The 22644-nt window shown below is 45.3% G+C and overlaps 2 protein-coding genes across 8 annotated transcripts; one reads left to right on the top strand and one right to left on the bottom strand.

Annotated features, from left to right (window-relative positions):
• Positions 1-1532: 1532 nt before the first annotated feature.
• On the bottom strand, positions 1533-21491 carry NUDT2 (nudix hydrolase 2). 5 transcript variants are annotated; one of them, XM_084225574.1, is made up of 4 exons: positions 20871-21445; positions 20177-20334; positions 3617-3700; positions 1533-1669 (listed from the first exon to the last, which is right to left on the bottom strand). In XM_084225574.1, the coding sequence occupies exons 1-4, from the start codon at positions 20960-20962 to the stop codon at positions 1551-1553; spliced, it is 453 nt and encodes a 150-aa protein (XP_084081700.1). In that variant the 5' UTR covers positions 20963-21445; the 3' UTR covers positions 1533-1550. The 5 variants fall into 5 exon arrangements, with proteins under 5 accessions (XP_084081700.1, XP_084081699.1, XP_084081703.1 ...); XM_084225575.1 differs by lacking the exons at positions 1533-1669; positions 3617-3700 and adding an exon at positions 15803-17289 and having other exon boundaries at positions 20871-20924; positions 21278-21445; XM_084225573.1 differs by lacking the exons at positions 1533-1669; positions 3617-3700 and adding an exon at positions 15404-17289.
• On the top strand, positions 1665-14875 carry LOC311165518 (uncharacterized protein). Of its 3 annotated transcripts, none has more exons than XM_084225571.1 (6): positions 1665-1822; positions 8988-9512; positions 12066-12206; positions 12594-12659; positions 13173-13263; positions 13530-14875. In XM_084225571.1, exons 1-6 carry the CDS (start codon positions 1768-1770, stop codon positions 13735-13737), a joined length of 1086 nt encoding a protein of 361 aa, XP_084081697.1. In that variant the 5' UTR covers positions 1665-1767; the 3' UTR covers positions 13738-14875. The 3 variants fall into 3 exon arrangements, with proteins under 3 accessions (XP_084081697.1, XP_084081698.1, XP_084081696.1); XM_084225572.1 differs by having other exon boundaries at positions 9048-9512; positions 13530-14847; XM_084225570.1 differs by lacking the exon at positions 1665-1822 and having other exon boundaries at positions 8840-9512.
• Positions 21492-22644: the final 1153 nt, after the last annotated feature.

Here is a 22644-nt window from a genome sequence, read left to right as displayed (position 1 = left end):
AAAGCTGTGAAAACAATTTGAAGAAAGCCTCTGTAGGCATGAGGCTAGGCCACTCCTTAACAAAGCCAGCGTAGTGGGGAAGAAAGGGCTATAAGGCTACAGAGCAATTTTGTATGCAAATACTTTCTTGCACATATCAGAAATCAGGCCAAAGTGGTGTCTTGAAAACCTAAAAATATCAGTGGCTAATGTTCAACTGATTCTTTTTTGGTCTGTGCTGACAGGTTGCTTTTAGACTGACCACTTTTCTCCAGGGCTTAAATATGGCATTGGTTTCTGGTGTGGCCTCTCCTCAGTCTGGTGCCAAGGAGATGCAGTGAAGAGTGTTTGCATTTTCAGTCCCAGTCAAGTAGCGGAGAATTTGACATCTGTGTTTTTTTTAATCAAAAATGCCTGCAATTTAACACAATTTGACCAGTTCCCATGGGGGGAAAACCCACAGTAATCACAAAGAAACCAGCTGGTGCTTTTCTTATGCACAATGCTACAGTCAGACAAGACCAGCCCCACCAGGGCAAGAATTTACCCCAGCCTTCTCCTATGTTTGGTTGTAGAATATCCTTTACCATATCTACATCTTGTTTGAAGTTTACCCCTCTGAGAGTGGGAAAGCTGGGAGCCATCCTCCCAGGGCTGCAGAAAGAGGGAGATGCACCATTGCATCCTGCCCTTGCATGGACCCAGTACTGCACTGTTTTTATTTGACAGCTTAGCCACTAAAGGAAGCAACTCCCAGCCCTCCAGCTGACTCCTGGTCTCATGGGCAGAGCTGGGAGGTGTGACATTGATGCCATTCACGACTGGACCCCAAAAGTGAAAGTGAAGACACCATTTTTTAAGTGTCTGTGCAGAAGGCTTAACGGTTTATTAAAGTGAGAATTACTTCAGCAAACATATGAGACAGACAAAAGCTGAGAGGATGTGGCTGAATAGGAACATCTTGTAGCAAAATTGTAACTCTCACTTGCCCTGCCACTGTTCACCGGTCAACCTTTGCTGCTTTTCCTTTGGGACGGATGTGAGGTTTCCCCCCCATGCAGAGCCCAAAGTGATGCACGGAAAGCCAAATTCAACCTGAGCAACCCTCAGGATGATGATCAGGGTAAACCCACATCAGGAGCCTGCTCGCCCATCTAGGATCTCAGCTCCCCCTTCCATCACTCTCCAGCTCCAGGACAGCCACAGCTGGTTTGTGAGGCTTTATCTCTGCCACGAGCTATAACGCTGCCTAAAATCCTCTTGCCAGGAATAACTCTCTCTAAAGAGAGACCGACCCTGTGACAGCACGGCCAAATGCAGCGTTTCAGCAGACACATCCCACGCCCCTCCGAGCACTCCTGCTAAATTTTGCTTTTTTTTTTTTTTTTTTTTGCCAGGCCAGCCCTGCATCCCCCTGTGCTCCCAGCCCCGGCAAAGGCAGCGGGCCAGCCTGCTTAGCATGCGTCGGTCCCTGCTGGGAGCAATCGCTGCTGCTAAGCAGCCGAGCCCGGCGGCCGCGAGCATCTCGGTCCAGCGTCCCCCCCCCGTCCCGGCTCGTCATATGATTTCTCCTAAGGGACAACTGCTGAGCGGGACTGTGCCTCCGAGCTGATCCTTCCTTGATAAGCCAGCTGCCAAGCCTCCACTGCTGAGACAAAAGAGTTTTTCTCTTCCCAGCACGGCTTTTCTGCTGTGAATGACAGAGAAAGGGGTAAAAGTGAGCTGCCTGGCACTCCTCGTGGGCGAGAGGCTTTGGGGGCTCCTTGTCCCCCGCTGTGCTGGCAGATCATGGAGCTTTTCAGGCTGAGCCTGGGCTGCATTTGCCTCCTTCCTTGGCTTGAGGGTAAGTTTCTCCTCCTTTGGGGTAGCTGTAAAGTGGGAAGAGAACTGCCTCCCCCCAGGTTTGAACCTGCTTTCCTGCTGAACTGTTGCTTGGGCTGCAAAGCTCAAGAACCCACCAGCTGTAGAACAAGTGCCAACAGGCACATTTCAGGGCAGCATTTAAAATGGGATTAAACACAGGGCTACAGAACAGTGAGGGACAGGCTGGCAAGGTGCTGGGATGGCTGGGCCAGGGACACTGTGGCATCATGCCGGCAGCTTTTATAAAGTGCTTTTAATCTGCTGAGAGTAGTGGATGAATAAACCTGCTCAGGGAGGGAGGCAGGCACTAAGTGACCTCCTAAGCACAAATGTTCATCCTGGTCCCAGCTGCTCCTTCCCAGCAGAAGTGAGTGAGCTCAGAGCATGCTAGCAGCATGGGAGAGAGCAGTGGGAAGTGCAGAAGTATTAGTCCTGCTCCTGTGGTGGTTGGCTTGGAGTGGGATGTGCTGGGGAGCTGCAGAGTCTGCACCGCTCACCTCCATAGAGCAAACTTGGTGGCAGCTCATGCTGATATTCAGCTGCTTTCTGGGGTTGCTCCAATCCTGTATCCTGCCCATGCACAGGAGTATTTCGAACCCAAGCAGCCCTGGTTTTGACATGCATGGTAAGATGCAAAAAGCAGAAGTCCCTGCTGAGCATCGTTCCAGAGATGTGGAGCAGTGCTACCCAGGAACAGTTTCCCAGGAGTGGGGCTACTGTGGTCTCACCAATCTCATCATGGACATCAGGAGGAATCAATTTTCTTTAAAAATGGGAAAAGTCCCTGAGCTAATAAGCCTTTTTATTTTGCTGGTATGACTGAGATGTCAGGTTGAAAGCGACTCATTGATATAAATCACTGAAGTTCTTCAAGGCTCCTCCAGTCCCTGAAGCAGCAAGGAGAACAGCCCTGCAGTTTTACAGGTTACATGCTCAGAGCTGTTCAAAATCCCTTGACCAGAGGACCACAACTATTTGGGTTGCCAGCTGGAATGTTTATTCCTTAAAGACAAACCTCAGACTAGCACCTCTGACCAGATACTTTTCATTCCTTGCTGCACAAGCAAGTGTTCCCTGGGATGCTTTGAGAAGTTAACTTCTCAATTTGCTCTGCAGCTGGGTAATAGGAGAAGTTTGTGCTCCTACAGGTTTGACTTCTGCTCCATGGACTGTTGCTTTCTGCACATCAAAAGTTGCCAATTAAAGTGAACTGAATCTCTCACTTCATTAAGACCTAGGCTGAGGCTATGTCCCTGCAGTGGTAAGGGGTGATGATGCACATGTGTCTTTTAAAAGTTGGAGGAGATTTGGTTAGGACCCGGAGATTATATCATGATGGCATGCAAAAAGAGCAGAACAACCTTCAGGGTGCTGCTCTTCCTTTGCCTCTAAGGTGTCTTGTCTGGTGTTAGAATAAAGTGATTTTTTACTGCTGCCATACAACGCAATCCACATGGTTTTGTTTTATTAGTAAAGTATGGAGGATCACAGGGTATTTAATTTCCTTTCTAGTATAATGCTTTTGGTGCAAACATGATCAGCCATTGCATTTCAGCCAGACCAGTAATAAAACAATGAAACCACCACTGTTTTGCAGAAAGGAATTCATCTTCCCAATGCCTGGCAATGCCCAACGAAGCTCAAAGCACAGAGCACAAATATGTTCATGCTTGGGGCTGAAATCCCCCTGTGGCAGCTTTTCCCCATCCCCTCCTGCCTGGGCTGCTGAGTTTTAAGGCTGCTGGCAGGACAGAGATGTATGCACTCAACAGACCTCTGAGGGGTTGGTTTCCTGCTGAAAACTGGAAGTCTTGGAATTTCCTAAGCTGGTTCTGACTGTTGTTCCTTTGGAAAATACCTGCAAGCAGAGAGGAGGCAAAAATTAGTTAGATGTCAGAAAATAATTCTTCACTGAAAAAGTGATTAGGCAATGGAATGGGATGCCCAGGAAGGTGGTGGAGTCACCATCCCTGGAGGTGTTTAAAAAAAGACTGGATGTGGCACTCAGTGCCATGGTTTAGTTGATGAGGAAATGTTAGGTTAGGTTACTTGGTGATCTCCAAGGTCGTTTCCAACCTAGTTCACTCTGTGATTCTGTAAAATGTTTTGTTAAAAAGCCAGACCTAATGGTGACCCTGTGAGGTGCACTGGGCAGTGGGAAGTCAGACACCAGCAGGATCTGTGCCTACATGTCCAGAAAGAAAACTGCTGAAATAAAACTGCATTTAACACTGACTCTGGACCCCCATGCACTGGGTGTGAAGCTGTGGTGGCTGTGTTGGGCATCTTGGCCTGATCCCATATCTTGGGAGCCACTCTCCTCTCCCTCAAGCCCACAGCAGTGCTGGCCCTGACCCCTGATCAAAAGGCAGCCCTAAGCATTTTGCACTGAAGAGCTAGAAAGGCCAAGCTTGTACAATTCTTCTGCTCCCACATTAACTTTTCCAGTCTCCAACTATTTTTCACTTGGGGGATTTCCTGGCTGTGATGTGTTTAACTCTCCAGCAGCTACCAGACCTTCTCCCTTGGCTTGTGCAGGTCCTCCCCAGGAGCAACACACAATGCCTGGGTGCAGAACCACTTCCTGCACACTGCAAGCCTTCCCTTCCCACCCCTTGTCCCATCCAGGATCAGCCCTTGACCAGTCAGCCCCTCTCCATCTCCTCCAGACCTCTCTGGATTTTGTAGACACCCAGCATATCCCCACCTCAGGGACTGGTTTTCCCCACCTGCATCAGCCTCATGGTGACTTCACCAATCTCCCCTTATTCCTATAATTTTTTTTTTTCCCCATGTCAAAACCTTCCTTCTTTTCTTATGGCTGCTCTGCTCTCTTGGAGGCCTTCACTGAGCTCCTTGGTCAAAAGTGGACTTTGCAGTAATGTGGAAAGATATGAAGCCATGTTGGTCAACTAAAATCAAGATATTCTTAAGAAAGCAGCAGTGGCTAGGAAAAAATACAGGCCAAGCCACCCCAAACAATTTGCAAATGTCTTTGATCAAGACATCACGGGCAATGCTTGGAAACAGCAGAAACTTTCCCAGTCACACTGGGATCACTGGTAACCAAGGCTTTCTCAGTGGCATTACCTTAATTAGGAACGTTGCAGGGATTTTGCCCCTAATCCTACATGGAACAGCAAGTCCCAAGGGTGGTCATACTGCAGGAAAGCAGGGGCCTGTATTTGCTTGCTTTTCTATCTTGTAACCAGACAGAGTGTCAGTATCATAGGACAAATGAGCTGGCATCAAGAGCCTTGCTAGAAATTGTTTATTTTGTTCCTAAAAATATGAAGAGGCCAAAGTGTTCAAGTATGAGCAGCCCAAAGCAGGCATCTACTTGGACTCTGTGGGTAAGGCTGGCATTTTCCAGAGACGCTGAGTCCCATCCTCAGGGAGTACACTGGATGCTCTGGTTGCTCCAGGTTAACATTCTTTAAATGTTAGAGCTCATGGCCTTATTCATAGGACCACTGGGCAGCAGGACTTGGGATGTCATTTTGTCTCCTGAGTAAAGATTCTTGGTGCCTGATGTGTATCTCAAAGTAAACATCCTGCAGGTTTAGTTGTGGGGCACTAGCAATAGCTGCTGGCAGTCACATGTACCTGCAATGTTTGTTACCTGCCTCTGTGCAGATAACAAACCTGGTGATTGTTTAAAGGGGAACAGAAAGCATCAGGCACTCCACAGAGAGCAAAACAGGTATTTCCTATTGGGTCAAACAGCAGCACTCTTCAAAGTGTAATGAAAATATCCAAAATTTTCAAATGGAGAGTCATTGCCAAGAAAGGAAAAGAAAATACAGCACAGATTGTGGCATGCTTAATAATAAAACCTGTAATAAAACATGTGAGAAAAATACCTGAATCAGCAGCCTAGAGAGAGAATACAAAAAGCTGCCAGCAGAAATTTTCAAACATTATCTGAAGGAGGAAGTTGGTGGGGTCAGGAGGTCAGTAAACAACTGGCACAAATGCAAGAAGGGTGACCAAAAGCAGGGCAGTGTAGAAAGGCTGAAGGGATTACTGGCTGTAGTGCTCCCTTCAGACATGGTCAGGGAGGTCGTGGCATCACTCTGCAGTTTGAAGTGCTACCAAACAGAATTGGCAACAGAGGAAGTTTAAGGAGGGGGGGAAAAAGGATAAATAATCTGTGGCAAAGAACCAGCCCATATGTCTTTTGAATTACAGGAAACTAAAGATGACATTAAAAAAGTTTCTAAGGAGTGTATTAAATTCTTATTTAAGGCAACCTTGACACCAGAGGGCTGTATTACAGCAATAATGCCCCTCTTGGGAGGGATCCTTGCACAGCCTAGGGACACACAGGTCCTCAGGCTCCATTTCAGCATCAGGCAAGTCAGTGGAAGCAAAAAAGAGTATTTACAGACAGATAAACATGAGAAAAGTCAATGCAGCTTTTGTAATGGGAATGCCTGACATCCATGATGGTATCAGTAAGAACACAAAAGTGCTGGGCAGATCAAGGTCTTGTGCCAGTGTTTGCAAAAGGCTTTTGATAAGAATCTTCCACCAAGGCCCTTAAGAAACTCCATTCTCATGGAGTAGGAGACAAACCTAGCCCACGGGCTTGAACAAAGACATGGAATAAGTTGACAATGATCACAGCAGTGATAGTATCAGAAGGTGCTCAGAAAGATCAGAAGGGATGAATAATGAAGTAGTTGAGCTTGCTGATGCCACAAAGTAATTAAGAATAATCAAAACTTAAGCTGACATTGTTAAACTGCAGAAGGAGCTCTGATACTGATTGAGCAACAAAATGATATTTTTCTTTGAACTTCAGAGCTGAAAAATGTAGTGGGCAAAACCATTTTACCGATAAATACCCAGCGATACTCCCTGAGTTAGTTCATAGAGAGCACTGGAATGGCTGCCCAACCAGAGAGGTTGTGGAATCTCCCTATCTGAAGATGTTCAAAACCCATGGGGATGTGTTGTTCCTGTGTCACCTGCTCCAGGTGATCCTGTGTTGGCTGGATTGGACTGTTTGATCTCCAGTGGTCCCTTCCAACCCCAACAAATCTGTGATTCTGCGATTTTTGGAAAGAGGCACTGGCATCTTGTCTTGAGTGAGCTATTTACTTGTCTGATTCTTACCCTCTTCCTCTACTAGCAGATGTTAATGGCCCAGTGCTGCAGACAGGATCCTGGGCTCAGCAGATGTTTTATCTGACACAGCACAGTTGCCATATTCCCCTGTTACATTGTAATGCGTGTCTCAAATTCTTACTTTAGAAATGGGTTTCTCACAGTTAAGATGAAGTAAAGATGTGAGAATCCTGAATTCCACATCCTAGGGAAAAATGGTGAGGGTGGGGTGGGGCTGGGGGCACTGTAGTAATCCATTTCAATTTACTAAAGTCTAAGGGAAATTACTTATGAGTCATTTCTTCTGCCTTTAGAGGCTGGCAGAAACTCAAATCCAAAATGTATTGAATGTCTTACCTCCACCCAGCCCTCAGCAAGGGTTAAAGAGAACAGGACCCGCAAGTTGCCCACAGATAGCCCAGAAATCTAATTTCCATGTAGACACATTGGCTTGGCAGGAATTGTATGGATTGGTGGCTATTGCAGGTCCATGCAAGTCAATATCCCAGAGCAGACATGTTGATCAGAGAATCTCAGAACTGGTGGAGAAGCACTGTGCTTTCTGGCTCCTCTCCTCCGGCACTCAGGCTGAGCAGAAAGCCCTGAGCTGTTTCTGCTTTACACAGCCCCAGGGCATTATTAATCTAGCAGAACCTAGAATTTCCTGAGAGAAAAACATGAGAGCTCCTTTAGACCATTGTTTATACCGTTGTTATTGTGTACCAGCTTCTGTTTATACTGTCACTAATCTTTTCAGGTACTGAGCCAAATACTTGTATTGGCTCAGTATTGTTTTGGTTTGTTGTGGTGGTTTTTTTTCATTTGGAAGGGGAAACTCTGCAGAAATAGTTTAGATAAAAATCAGTGTTCTTGCCTAACATCACTTTTCTGTGTCCTCTTTATGCTTGCTCAGTACTATATGCCAATGGGGCATTTATAATTCTGTCTCCTGGGGAAAAGAGGCAAAAAAAAGTCACTGTAAAAGCTGGGAGTTGCAATGTGTTGGTATTAAAAGATTTCTCAGAATGTCCAGAAATTTAAAACTTCTATTTCTATCCATCTACCTTAGGCATAAAATATACAGCAGAAAGTTCACCTGCAACACTGGTGCATGGTTTAGCACTTAACATTTTGCTCAGGATGTTCACAGGCCACACCTGATGAAGTTATAGTGAAAACAGTGGCAATCCTTCAGCTAATGTGATATCCATCTAAATCATCTGAGATGATTGGGATCTGAGATGTTGGGACCTATTTCTCTTTAAAGCAACAAACAATTACAGAAATTGCTTCAAATTGTGCATTTGTTGTAGGACAGCTGCAATGTCTCCCTCTTACAAAAGGATTTTTAAAAGTGGTATTGTTCTTCCTAAGGTGCACAGACCAATGTCAGGTGTGCTAAATCCAAGATAATTTCAATACTTATATGAGCTTCCTCACCCAAGTACTTACACACTTCTGGTGGGGTATGGTTTTATCCCTGCACTGCTTTAATACCTCCAGAAGCCACTTAATAGGTGTAGCCCAAGGTGGCCTAGTTGGCCACATATGAACAGCACGAGGGGGATTTCAACTGCTCTTTTATAAGAAAGATTTGACCTGGATAGGGGCAAAAGGTTCCTCAAACTAATTCCTTTGGAGGGAGGGAAGGATGGCTACCTAGTTAAAACAACTGAAGTACTGAATTAAATACATATACATATACATATACATATACATATACATATACATATACATATACATATACATATACATATACATGTATGTGCGTGTGTATATGTGTGTGTGTGTGTGTGTATATATATATATATATATATATATAGGCAGATGTTTGATATAATCCTTCAAGTTGGAAGGATGTTTTTCCTCATTAGATACAGAACTGCTGTTTTCCTCTAGCATTGCTCATGGCTATTTGCAGGCTCCTTTATTCAAAGAAATGTCATTCCAGGAAATTAGGAAGATGTGGGAACTGTTTTTCCAGGCATGCCCATCCAGAAAAGGACTGGTGGGTTACATCTTGCCTCCCCCAGGGTATTTACAAAGGGATGTGTTAGTGCACAGTACTGAACCCTGCTCTGATTGTACCGCAGTAGCAGAGGGACAAGGCTTCCTCATAAGGAATGCCCGGCTGGAAAAGTGCATCCGTGCCTCCCAGGAGACCAACAGCATCAGCCTGGCCAGCTGCAAGGAGCACTCCCAGCAGCAGAGGTGGGGCTGGGACCCCGACACGGGCACCATCGTCAGCCTGCACACGAGGCGCTGCCTGTCGGCACACAGGACGCGCCACAACGCCCTGGTCAAGCTGGAGCCCTGCGGAGACTGGGAACGCCAGGCATGGTCCTGCAGCAAGAAGGGACACCTGACTCTGCAGAGCTTGGGCTTCCACCTTGGCACCAAGGAGGGAGGCCACAAGGTCTTTGTCTCGAGGGAGAAGGACAAGTTCAGCAGGTGGAAGACGCTGGCAGATGAAACCATCTGTGCTGCTGCCCAGACAGCAGCTGAGAGGCCCAGCAAACCAACACAAGCTCTAGACACACGTGTGTGGATCTATGAAAGTAAGATGAGGTAGATTTAGTGTTGGATAACACCTAACTTTCATCTCATCCAAGCCATCTAACACCAGGCCTGCACCTGTCATTCTAATTCATGTTCTCTTCGGCCCCACCTGGAGAAGCACCAAATGGCTCCAGCTCAACCCCACTACCTGGTACCACTGGTTTTCAGTAGTGGCTGTCCAGAAGCATGCAAAACCTTACAGGATCAGGTCTCCAAAACCCAGCTGCATTTCTGAGGACAGACAAATATTCTGGTAAAATATTTCTGAATTGGTGCCCACAGCTAAGAGTAGTGGAAATTGCTCGAGCCTCCCAAGCACAAAACACAGAAGGAAGTCTCCCAAAGTCAGGCACTTTAGACTTTGTAAGAGCTTTTAGTACTTTGGAATGTCTTTTTTGGTAAAACACCTGGAGGCAGCTGAAAACCTCTTTTAAACTTATACAAGTTATTGAGAGGCAGCTATATCAGAAATTATTGCTTCAGTTTCTGAAACTGAAGTTCTCTTCTGTGACACCCCAACAGCGCACCTTTCACTAATGAAACCCAGCTCCAACCTTCATTCCATGTTCTCATTATCCTCAGTGAACCTTGCTGCTGGTGCCCAGTGTAGCCATAAAGACACTAGTGAACACAGCAAGTAGTGGGAGGAAGCATAAGTGTTGCTCTCCCTTTGCATTAGGAAATCCCAGAAGATGACTTCAAAATTATTAAAAATGGGGTTTACACTGACCATTTATGGCCTTGGCCTTTGCTAAAGAGAATCCAAACTCTGCTTTCACCAGTGTTCACTGGCCTTTGTCTTAGACTGGACACAGAAATGGCAAAACCCCTGGTCTTGTCACAATTTTAGGAATTTGACATAAGGCTGCCAAACACCAGGCATGGTCACTTTACCAAGATGTGGCTGTGATCATTTGTTGCATGCCCAGTGAAACCCACTGCTGACCACTGATAGTTCATGGTCCAGTCTGTTTCTCACTTTCATTTAAGTCCTTTCTGCAAATAAAGGTGGTTTTGGGTACTTTTCTAATAAACTTGAGTGCAGAACTGAGACCTGAAAATCACATTCCATTCCTCCTCTCCTCCTCTCCTTTCTCCCACTCCAAGACCCAAAAAGAGCTGGTGTTTGCAATGTTTTTTTTTAGTGTTTGTCCAATCTGTAGGTGATGAAGTTCCCAACACTCCTCAGGTAAAATGATTTCTCTGACAGGAGGCTATTCCTTACCTTAACATTGATGGACCCAATGAGATTTTGAGCTCTGTAGAAATGAGTAAAGAGAAAATGCGATGTATCTGGTTGGCATAAGCAGATGGATTATAAGTACACCCTTTTGACACAGAGACACTGTATCTAATTTGAAATAAAAAGAGATACATTAGCTGTTTTGGCTGTCATGTGTAGAGAAGGTGGTCTTTTCCCCCTCAAAGTTTTTAATTAGCCAACTAGAAGGTCAACATGTAATTATCACAGTAGTTACAAGTGATAGTGTTTGTTTAACATTAAGTTAAATACGGACCATACAAATTAGATACCATAATAGGCCAGTTAAATATAGGCTAGGAAATGCGTGGAACATTTAAGATATGGGAAAAAGGCATGTGAAAAGAGCGTTTTCATTCCCCAAGGCAATGCTCCTGGCAGCCCAGGGCTGCCTTGGAGCCAGGATCCCTAAATAAGGTTGTGAGGGTAAACACAGAGCAGCTTTTGAATCAGGCTGTGCCACTTGGTGTGTCTCACACTAAGTCATAATTTTCCTATCAATCCCATGGTTCAGTCTACTGGAGGGAACCTCTGACTACTCACTAACACCACCAAAGTCCTATATATTTGTTCAGGCATTTCCTATCCAACTCCCACCTCATCATCAACAGACAACTTACACTTTGGTGGGTTATCTGCTCAATAAATTACACCTGTGTAGCTGTGCTGTGGGTGCTCCTGCCACAGGATGGGATGGGGTCTGGACAGGCAGCAGGGAGCTCTGAAGTCACAGAGTTCTCGGTCTTGGCACGTGCACCATTGCAGCAGAGGTGAACTGCTGACACCAAGCTCCCCACAGCCTCCCCTCCAGCAGCAGTTGTTTGCCCACACACCCTACTTGCAGTAGGACTGGTGTGCAAAGGAAGGTGTTGAGCCTCGAAAGAGGTATGGCCGACTTACCACCCTTAGGATCCCATTCTTACACCTGCAGTGTTTTTAACAGCTGTGATTCTTCCGCTTGCCTCTTCCTCACACACCATCCTTTAACAGCTGGTGTTGCACTCATACTTTTAAAACCCATGACCACATCTACCACCAGAAAACAAGCTCTGCTTTGGTTGTTGATTTCATCTTGAGAGGTTCATTTCACCTTTAAAATCTGTGACAGCTGAAAGACCCTGATGCACAGGAGGAGGTGATTGCTACTGCACCACATCCTTCTCACCCTGCAGGGCAGAGAACCAAACCTGCAGGGCTGGGTTCCTTTTCCTTGCTGGGCAATGAGCATATCCAGGCTCCTGTACAAAAGTAAATGATAATCACATAGATCTTTGCTTTATTTCCTTCCAAGCTAAAACCATTGATTCATCAAAGATCGATGCTCTGGACAGAGAGTCTTCTGTGAGCTTGACGGACCCCCCTCTGGCTAACAAGTTCAACAGCACAGTGTCTCCAGCAAAGACCAAACAGGCACAGCTCCCAGCAAATGAGGGTGAGCACTTTTCTGAATGCATAAGTAAGAACAGCAGGAAGGAAAGTGGGCAGCACTTTGAGGTTAATCAGCTGTTTTCAGGGGTGGAAGAGTACCGGAGGATTTCTGAAGAACTTCCATGTGTACCACTGAGTGCTTTCACCCAACCTGCTGAGGAGTTTCCCTTGGCAAGCAGTGCAGTGATACAGGCTTAACCTGAAGGCATAGCCACCCACTGTTTTAGGAGCAAAAATTATCTGTGGTTGGGGAACACCAAGTAACAATAAAGTTTCCTTTTCCTTGTCTCATACAAAAGGGATTTGTGGTTACAGTGAAGCCTAATGAGGAATCTGGACCCCTGCTCCAACTGGAAGCTGCTAATCAGTGTCTTTCTGCTTCCCCCACTAGATCCATCCCACAACCACTCCAAGAAACATGGAAATCGGGGGAAAAACACTGGGGCCAGGCTTGCAGGTAGGTCCACCCAGGGATCAGCCAGAGGAGGAAGGGACCAGGTAGATGAAGGTTTATCAGTGCCTCTGTCCTTCCCATTGTGACAGAGATTTCCCTGGGGTACTGCTGAGGATGCTCAATAGGGAATGAGGGCAAAAAATTACCTCTTTTTAAATCTCCACAGGCCTGTGATAAAAAAAAACAGTAAAAACATGAAAATCAGACAGCTGCTAACACTACTGCTTTCCCCCAGCCCTTCTTCTTTTGTATCAGAAAGATGCAGAGTGGAGAAGCATGAGATATTATTGTCTTCACAGCAAGACAGAAAAACTTTTGTGGGCACTTTCAATAGAAGGACGTTGTGCAGTGTAAAAGCAGCTGTAAGAGGTTGACCTTATAGATAAAGCATTTTTCCTGTTATCTGGCATTTTTCAGAGACATTACAGGTGATTTTTGGTGGCAGTTGTGGTTACTGCTAAGAACAGTTTGCATAAGTACAGCAGACATGTGATGCTTTCTCTGATACCCTTTCAGGCACAAACTGGAAGACAGCCATGCTGGTCCTGAGCCCCCTGGCATTCATACTGGGATTAATAATACTGACACTCAATGTTCACTACAACAAGTAAGTGAGAGTCAAGTTCATTGGTTTTGCCATGAACAGCATCTTAAAAAAACCTCCAACATCTCAAAACAAAAGTCTTGGTCTTGGCACCCTTCCCCATTCCACGCCCGATGTCACTGGCTCCCAGCAGATGGGTCTGGTCACCAGTGTGTCACCCTTGGGGATTTCTCCCCTCTGCCACTCAGTTTATCCATCCCACTCAATGACCCACCCAAGGTGGAGAAGCAACCAAGTGACAGAAGTTACTCTCTTCTCTCCTCTGTTAGGAAGAAGAAAATCCTCTCTGCTCTGAAGAGCTCTCCAGCCCACAGCAGCAGGGGCGATTTACGGGAGCCGACGCCCTTGCGAAGAGGCCCCCAGCCATACCTTCCACCATCCCGCTCCCCTTCCCTCAGGCGTGGAGAGATCCTCATCGAGTGGAAAGATGGGACAGTCACTCCTCTTTTTGACAACATCAATTATCAAGTGGACTAGCTACAAGATGACAGAGCTTTTGTCCCCTCCCGTGTCACTGCTCCCACCAGGAAGACTGCCACCACAGCTCTCGCCTCCCTGCCCTTGCTGTTTTGACAGGAAGCACAGTTTGGGGTTTTTTTCTAAACACTTGAGCACAGTCTTCTTGCACAGGACAAGGCTGAAGCAAGCAGAGTAGATTGTTTGGTTTGTACAGGCACATGCTGCTTAGCAATTTCAGAACTGCTTTAACCCATAAGAAACACCAGGTTTCCCTAAATGAAGCTGGAACTTCTGCCAGCTGCAGCTGCCCATTGAATCAAAATTAGAGTTACTGAGCATATGAAAAAGTCAATCTTTGAAGACAAGGCAAAAGGTAAAAAGCAAAAGTCCTGATGATCCTTAAATTCTTTTTAAGATAAAACTAGCTGCCAATAGACACAAAGGCCATCAGTTACATTGTCAGTGTGAGAATGTAATTAATAAGCACTGCCTTCTATAAAATCTCTTCCAGGTATCTGCCAAAATATTCATCCCCACTAAGCTGTCAATTAAGTAACAGCAAGTCATTTTTCCAACATCAAAGGTAGCACTCCACTGTCCTCCCTGCATCACTGCAAGAGCCCTGCTGAGAGAGCACATGTCTCTCAAAACTTTTCCATATTTAGGATGTACTAAACCTTATTATAACACACATCCTTTTTATTATATAGACTGGCAAGAAATGTCAGTCATGCTTGTTTGGGGATATTGCATATAGAGCCACCTTATTCCAGCTTCAGTCTCTGATTTCCTATAATCATGTGGAATAGTCAATGAATAGATACACTGCTCCACCAGAGCAGGAATACAGTTCTTTTTCTTTTAGATAGGAGTAAGACATTGTTTTCAGCCTTTACACTTATTGTTTGAGCAAAATTACCTGTGACTATCACACTCAATCCTGATCTTTTCTCAGTGAAATCTGCAATGTCTTAGTGCTTTCCTAATATTCATGAATGTATGCTTTCTTTCTCTCTGATTCTGAGATGATGTAATCATGGCTATAAGTCAAGAGTTATGTGGAGAAAGAAACAATAACACCAGGAAATGACAAGTATGAGCTGTGTCAGTGCATTTGTTCACTAGAGCAAGGGAAACCATATCCTCACATCTCTTACTGGAGCAACGCCTTTCACTTGACCTAAATTAAGCTGTTCTGCTATTTCAGTGTAGCTTGGATTTCTCTTGAGTTTGGTTTTATTTAACCTACAGCAGAAGTAAGGTCTCTCCAGGGAATTGAAAATCTCTGGGGTTTTTTATTATTTTAAAATTTCTGGTAGTTTGTTTGTTTTTGAGGGTTCTTTTTTTATAATTTTTCTTTTTAAATGGTAAAAAGTTTACTGTCGTAAGATATTATTACAACCAAAAACTTTACTGGTCTTAAAAAAAAACCAACCAAGCCCTATTGGTTTAGGCCATAAATATCATAGAGGTTGGAAATAAATATCTTTGCCAGGCAGATTATTCCATAATTATTTACTGGAGGGTTTCCCAGATGGTCCTTGGGAAAATATTTTGCTATTAGACATGGGCAGAGGAAAAACTCTTTCTTCACCAGTGAGCAGCAAGAATCAGAGTTAAATTCTGACTTTCCAACATTTCTACTTTAAATGAAACTCAAAGACTCTGGGATCAAAAAATGTTTAAGAATCATTTTACTCTCAAAATTTGTGGGAATACATTCTGTACATAAATCACTTAAAATGCACACACAGTGCCTGACCCATTATCACAGTTACACCCCTTGGAATTTTGCCCAAGAAGCACAGCACCTTACAGTGCACAGCACTGGTCACCCTCCAAAACCTTGGCATGCTTTGGGAGCACTATGTGAGCAGTGCCATTAAAAAGGAAATACTGGCTTGAAGCTAGGTAATGTGTTTTCCAAAGCATCAAGTGCCTCCGTTCATTACTGCTGAATGGGCAGAACCGATGACTTGTTAATGACTCTCTAACTCCAGCTTAATATGCTAATCTTGCTCATAAACAGGAAGGCAGCAACACCATTGTTTACACAGCACTGATTAAATGGTACCTCAAACAATAATGAAAAACCAAGACTGAGGCTGCACAGGCTTTTAACTCTTCTCTCCCACTCTCACTGGTTGTTACACTCTCTGCCACCACCTGAGTGGAACACTCCCGAGGAAGTGTTCATAATCAAAATAAAGCCTGACTGTAATGTGGACAAGCACTGAAGTTTTTAATGTGTATATATACATACATATTAATATATAAAAACCTCCTTATAGTGCATCCCCTTTTTTGAAAACATAAATATATGCAATTTTAAATAACTCCAATGGAAGATAATGGAGGGACATGCAAGAGATTCTTGTCACACTGGCACCAACATTAGTAATGTCTGCTACCCCAAAAGAGGAGTGGGTGCAGCCATAGAAGTACTGATAATATGAAACAGACATAAGATTGCACATAAGCTTGGATATCCTGTGCAGAAAGTGGATTAAACACCCTTTCCCAGCCCTGTGGAAAATCTATGGCTAAGGCGTCTGTTAAGATCAAAAAAATAAAAGAAAGAGGCAAAAGAACTTCAATTTACCACTTAAATACTGTACCTCAACCATTTACTAAGACTGTCTGGGTGGAAAATGTTCTCACAACAGTACATTATGGATGTACATAAATTCATGATACAAAAAAGAAGACCTGAAATGATCTGACAAGTTATCACTGCATATCACTGGAAGAGTTGGGAACAGAACTACTGCTTCCTCATTTGAAATTCAAGGTATGACTTCTGCAGTAAGCGTTTTGTTATTAAAAATCCCCATATGCTCATTTTCTCAACTCTCTAGCTTTACATCAGCAAGTCAAGATGTATCAAGTGTTTGATTTTTCAAAAAGACCTGTGGTTGTTCAGCACTTCAAGGAAGAAAAAGAAAGGGAGAAAAAAAAAGAAAAAGAAAAGGAGACAGAGACAGAGGAAGTCTTTTGTTAGCTCTGGGCTTCAAGCTTCAATTCAGACATCTCTGGTTTACAGTTCAATCAGACTATGCTTTTTTGTGCTAGCTAGGAGAGACAAAAGCACAATCTCTTTCAAAGCTCCTTGTATCCTCACTGAATTTCTACAGATTAAAAAAAAAAAAAAAAAAAGAAATCTACATTTCTGCAGACATATAATTCTTCCTCCAGTTTAAAACATAAAAAGCACACCTGTCTCCTCAAGAAATCCCCTTACACTTCACAAAAACACTTATTCTCTGGAGCAGAGAAACTGATGCACTTCTTTCAGCAACGCTTGCATGTCCTCATATTCTGCAAATTTGCAGGCATCCTCCAGCTTCAGCCACTGGAAAGCCTGGTGCTCCTCTGACAGCTTGATTTCTGTGTTGCAGTCCTTCACTTCTGCCAGCCAGTACACGACGGTCTTGGGCTTGCCCTGGACAGGGTAGTGCAGCTCTTTCTTGTAGCCCTCGATGAGGGTGAGCTGGCTGGCCTGCAGACCAGCCTCCTCCTGTGTTTCCCGGAAGGCTGTCTGCAGGTCATCCTCCCCAGGGTCCACGTGGCCTGCCAAGAGGGTGGAAAAGTAAATCTCTGGGAAGGAAACTCACGTTCTGCTTTAATCGGGAAACACTGGGAGGCAGAGATGAGAGTACATGGTGGCTGACAAAGGATGAAATGGAAATTGCAGAAGAGAGATTGCTTTTCCAGATCTTATGTCTTGATTTATCATTGTCTTGTGGCTTTTAAGATCCCTGTTTATCCCTCAACTCCTGAAACTTCCATCAGCCTCTCAGCACCAGATATCTTTTCTTTCCACTCCTCCCCTCCACTTCTGGAGTACCCTGCACCCATAAAGTTCCACCTTAGATTGTACTGAGGACTGAGTCCCTCATTTTTCCTTCATCCAGTTAGAGCAGAGACGGGTCATCTGAGAGCCTCAATCCTCTCTCAACCATGTCCTCCCACATAAGCTTAAGGCTCAATTCTGCAAAACTCTTATTTGTACCAACACTCCAGAAACAACGGGACCAGGCACAGACATGTACCATTTAAAAGGTGCATTTCATTTAGGCAGCAAGGGATTTTTTTTCTCTTCCATACTCCCCTCTGAAACTAGCAACAAGTCTAAAAGCCAGTCCTTTCACCAGCTGGGTAGTTCTCCTAGGACACACCATTTATTTTACATTGCTCAGAACGAGAGGTGCCACTACAAACAAAGGATAAATATAACACATCCCCAGCTGTTTGTACTTTTGTTGAGAAATGTCAGATTTGGTTTTCTCATGAAAGATCCAGAACATAAATAGAACAAGCCAAGCAATACCTCAAAAAAGCAACATAGCAGGAGCTAGGACATTTTGGGAGGTAAAAAAGTTTAAGCTCTGTTTTGTCCCTGGTGTAACTCTATTTTCTATGTAGATGGCTGCAAATAGCTATAATTTCATCAGAGAGATGAATTGCTCCTTGGGTGTCAGATACCCAAAGCACCACAACTGGGGTATGTGGGAAATTTGTTTTGCCTTTGCAACAGGTTCCACTCACTTCCCTGCCTGTGTATCAAAAGCATGAACACCTCTTACAACAAGACATCACCTCAGATATAAAATGCACTTTTCTTTCAAGCAGCCACCGGGCAGAAAACAGCATCTGATGTTGATACCTGTTGATAACCTCAGGTCTAAGCTCAGTAAGTTGCCACGTTTGTGCAGTACAGTCTACCTGCAGAGCAGAAAAAGAACTGCAGGCAGCACCTCACACACCACAGCTTTCAGATCCTTTCAGGTCCTCCCACCAGTTCCCACTGGTGAAATTCTAATAGATTGAGAAGGAAAATGAACCCTACATCCCCTTCCCATCAGCCTCAGCTAGTGCAAAGTCACAGTCCTAGGGGCAGAGATAAGGCTGATGAGGTTCTTGTGAGGGGATCCAAGCAAGTCCAGTTTAATCCAGTTTAATAAGAGATGCAGCAGCTTAAGAGAACTGTTAAAATAACAAGGTACAGCTGTAGCTGCAAACTGCCTTTTGAGTGTGCTTTGAGAGAGAATTACAACTTCTTCCGGCTCCTGCCCCATGGAATCTGTGTAAACATCACATACATGTTACCACACTGCACATCCCAGGGTTACCTTGGAAGACCACTCCTATCACAGATATTATAAAATGGAATAGCTCATCCTTGGAAACATCCAGGTTGGATGGGACTCCAAGCAACCTGCTCTAGTTGAGGATGCTCCTGCCCACTGGTGGGGGCTTGGACTAGACCACCTTTAAGAGTCCCTTCCAACCTACACTACTCCATGATTCCAGGTGCGTGAGATGTATGCTTATGAGACAATTAGCTCCCTAACAAAACTCCTACAAGTATTTTAAATCACTTGTCCAGAACTACTGTTTTCCCAGGGAGTTTCTTCTCAAGGGCTTCTTCTCACAACAATCAATCATGTCCCAGCAGATGTTTTTCAGCTTTCCACTAGGCTGCAAACTCAATTCCCTAAGGCTCTTGGTGGAGTAGACAAAGGGGGAGGTTTGGAAAGTTTTGTCTTTCCATCAATACAAAAGCATAGCTGACACCGTTAAAAGACTTTTTTCCTCCCAATTTGCAAGTTCTTGTTTGTAAACTGCTGCACCATGTTTTGAAAGCACCTCATTTTACAAAATGAGAAGTAAAAATTACAGGGAAAAAAAACCTCAGGTGGTAAAAAACAGCATGCAAGAAGATCTACGGGGAATCTGAAGTATTTCTATGCTGCACTTTTCCTGGTACCAGGGCTGTGACTGTGTACTACCAAACACTGGCTCTGCAATGTGCCTTTATGGAGGGGGTGCTGCTCTGCCCAGGGACACAGGGCTTGTTTTCTGCTCTGAGGCCTCACTGATGACCAAGAATGGCTGGTAAGGTGAATTCTCCTATCTGTCCCTCTCATCTCTACTGCACTAGGGAAGTGATTTTCATCAATGATCTCCTGCATCTCATAAGAACTAAAGTGTATTAAAGTGCTCTATTACAGATTTCAGTTTGCCTTCCTGCAGACTGTGACCCCAGTCCTGCAGACTCTGATCACACATGGGTCAAACAGTCCTGCACTGGCCACACTGCAGGTACCTGGCAAAGGGTGAGACTTGAGACAAGGAGGTAAAACATCCCCTCATTACCTCACTTCAGTGATGTGCACACCTTGCCAGAAACATCAGACACCTGAGGAGCTCAGCTGGGTGACACCCCCTGCCCCAACCCAAATGAGTGGTGCCCAACACTTGGTACAGCCACAACCTGCAGAGGATTTCAGCCTCAGAACTGCCCCCTCAGCTGCATCAGGAGCACCATCAGACAAACAGCACAGCCAGCAGCCACTCTCAGGTGGTAACTGCCCCTCTAAACTGACCTCAGCCAAAATCCTCTCTGCAGCCTGACACCAATGACCGCCAGGAGTGCCACTAGAACAAAAATCACCTTTGGGCGGGGTCCAGTGGTGGCTCCCGTAGGATGTCTGTAGCAGGAGGTACTCGATGCTGTCAGTGACCTTAGAGGATGGTGCTGGCTGCAGCCTCCTGAAGATGATCAGGCCACAAGCTCTCAGAGCCATTCCCCTCTGCCAGCTGCACCAGGAGCTGCGGAACAGCACAAAACATGGGGCTCAAACAGACCTGCTGTATTTAGCCAGTAAACACATCTCAGCACAGTAAAAAAGATGTCCACCCCTTTGAAGTTACTACAGAATTAAATTATATATTATTACCCACCTTTGAATTGTAAAAAAATTCCCTTTGTTATCGAGAAGCATGAAAAATGACCTGCATGTCATGTCTTTGCTGCTGATAAATTACAAACCATATTGGAGGGAGGGGAACAAAATTACAAAGCAAAAGGAAAGCCACAGATTAACACTCTGAAACTTTTCCACTGCAAAACTACAAAGGCCCTGCACAGAGGTAATACCTCACCATTACTGGAACTGGCATATGGAAATAATTGCTCTGTACAGTTTCCCTGGAGCACAGGATTCCTAAGAATATCGGGGCAAAGCTGAGAAAATGAATGACTGGCCCTCTGCAGTCACACCTAGACATAAGACTATCATACAAAACTAGAAGTTTCTTAGCATGCCTGTTAAGCACTGATTGGATGTAAACAATAAGGAACACACCTCTCAGGTGATAAATATTGCCAGCAATAAGCTACGCAGACAGCATGAGTAGTCCTATAGAGAAAAAGAAGCAATGGAGATGAGTGAGCCATGCTATAAATCTGACCGATTGCCAGTTCCGGGGAAAGCTTTGCATTTTTGCATAGTTCAGCACGCACAGTTCAGTAACTTTACAGAACATTGTATTTTCCTGGGACGCCAAGAACGGCATCGTGAGACCTCCAGCTTCCAACATGGGAAACCACAGCACAGTGCCCTTCGCCACCAACCCCGCCCACGGGCGACCTCATCTCCTATGGTCAACCACTTCAACCGCTTCCTTTAGCTCCTGCCCAGTTCCTTTGGTTCAGCCACACAAGGACAGCACCCCCACTCCGGCCCCCGCAGGCCCGCGGAACCAGCACCACCTCCCGTGCGCGCCTGGAAGGACAAGGACAAATCCCAGCGGGGCCCCTCTGTCGGCGCCTGGCGCCAGGCGGCCCCGCCACCCTGCCCCCTCCTCGCTGCCCGCAGAGGGTCGCTCCGTGCCCAGGGACAGGGACACTGGGACCGGGGACACGTGTCACCCCGACAGCGGCCACCACCGACCCCCGCCCTCACCTCGGCTTCCGGGTCCGGCAGTGGGCGGGAACCAGCGCACGATTGGCGTCAGTCTTAACCAATCGCAGCGGCAGCGCCTAGGCCAGTAGCCACTGCCTTCTCGTCCCGCCCTCCAGCCTTCCCTTAGGCCCCGCCTCCATAACCGAGAAGTTCTCGGATTGGCCTCTCGCGGCCGGGAAGTGCCCTACCCTCCTCTCTGTCCTCTCTCTATTGGCTGGTTCTGCGCGCGAGGCTGCGCGCGGGCGTTTGAAGCGGGAAAAGCGTTGTTGCCATGGAGACGCGGCTTAATGGCCGCCGCCGAGCGGCGCCGCGGCCGGTGAGTGAGGGGGGACCCCAGCCCTGAGGGGACGGGGACTGCTGGGTCAGGGAGGGTTCTAGGACATCGCCCTGACCGGCCCCACCGGGCTCTAGACGGGGAAAAGACGTGGTGGGACAGCTCCGGGAAGGATGAGACATGTCACCCCTTCAGACACGCGGTGCAAGTCCGGACGCGTGGCGGTTTGTTTAGCTACATTTTTATAATTATAAAATACTTTTCAGTTACGTATTTTATATATTATACAGATAGCACATAGTTTACATAACATGTGAAATATGTAAGTGCAATTAAAAATACCTAATTATATACATTATGTAAAATATGTAAAATACTTAATCACCACTTAAAATATATATTAAATATATTTTATATAATATCTATGAAGTATATTTTTTATGTAACTTAACTAAACTTAAGTAAAACTTTGAAATTATAAAAGAAACGGTGAGGGGCATTTGGTGGTTCCTGCTGGGAGGATGAGCTCAAACACAGTTTTCAAGTAATTGGCACCCTGCCATAACTCGTGGGTTATTTTCTCGGCACGTGGTTGAATATTGGACACTTCCAGTATTCAGTATCCCAATACTGGACACTTCCCCATGCAGCTGTTCCTGACAGCTGTTGGGATCAGCTGCAGGATGGGGCCTCTTCTGCTGAGGTCACCAGGCTATAATTAGTATGGAGAGAGGAATAAAATACTCTGACATGCTTTGTGGGGAAACAAAAAAGTCTCCAATATTTATTTGTTTGTCAGTCACTTTTAATTACATTAATTAGTATGGATAGAGCAACACAATACTCTGAACTGCTTTCTGGGGAAGCAGAATAATCCCCAATATTTAGTTGTTTGTAAGG

The sequence above is a fragment of the Fringilla coelebs genome, assembly GCF_963513975.1.
Source record: "Fringilla coelebs genome assembly, chromosome: Z".
NCBI classification, from domain to species: Eukaryota; Metazoa; Chordata; class Aves; order Passeriformes; family Fringillidae; genus Fringilla; species Fringilla coelebs.
The sequence above is the reverse complement of the archived record's forward strand: the minus strand, read 5'-3'. Positions and strand labels throughout refer to the sequence as shown.

Coding starts and splice junctions, on each gene's coding strand:
- LOC311165518 (XM_084225570.1), top strand. CDS start 8,894: ATGTCATTCCAGGAAATTAGGAAGATGTGGGAACTGTTTTTCCAGGCA. Junction 12,660..13,172: donor CACTGGGGCCAGGCTTGCAG/GTAGGTCCACCC, acceptor ATACCCTTTCAG/GCACAAACTGGAAGACAGCC. Junction 13,264..13,529: donor CTCAATGTTCACTACAACAA/GTAAGTGAGAGT, acceptor CTCCTCTGTTAG/GAAGAAGAAAATCCTCTCTG.
- NUDT2 (XM_084225573.1), bottom strand. CDS start 20,962: ATGGCTCACTCATCTCCATTGCTTCTTTTTCTCTATAGGACTACTCAT. Junction 20,335..20,870: donor CAATATTTATCACCTGAGAG/GTGTGTTCCTTA, acceptor GCTGTTCCGCAG/CTCCTGGTGCAGCTGGCAGA. Junction 17,290..20,176: donor CCACTGGACCCCGCCCAAAG/GTGATTTTTGTT, acceptor CCCTCTTGGCAG/GCCACGTGGACCCTGGGGAG.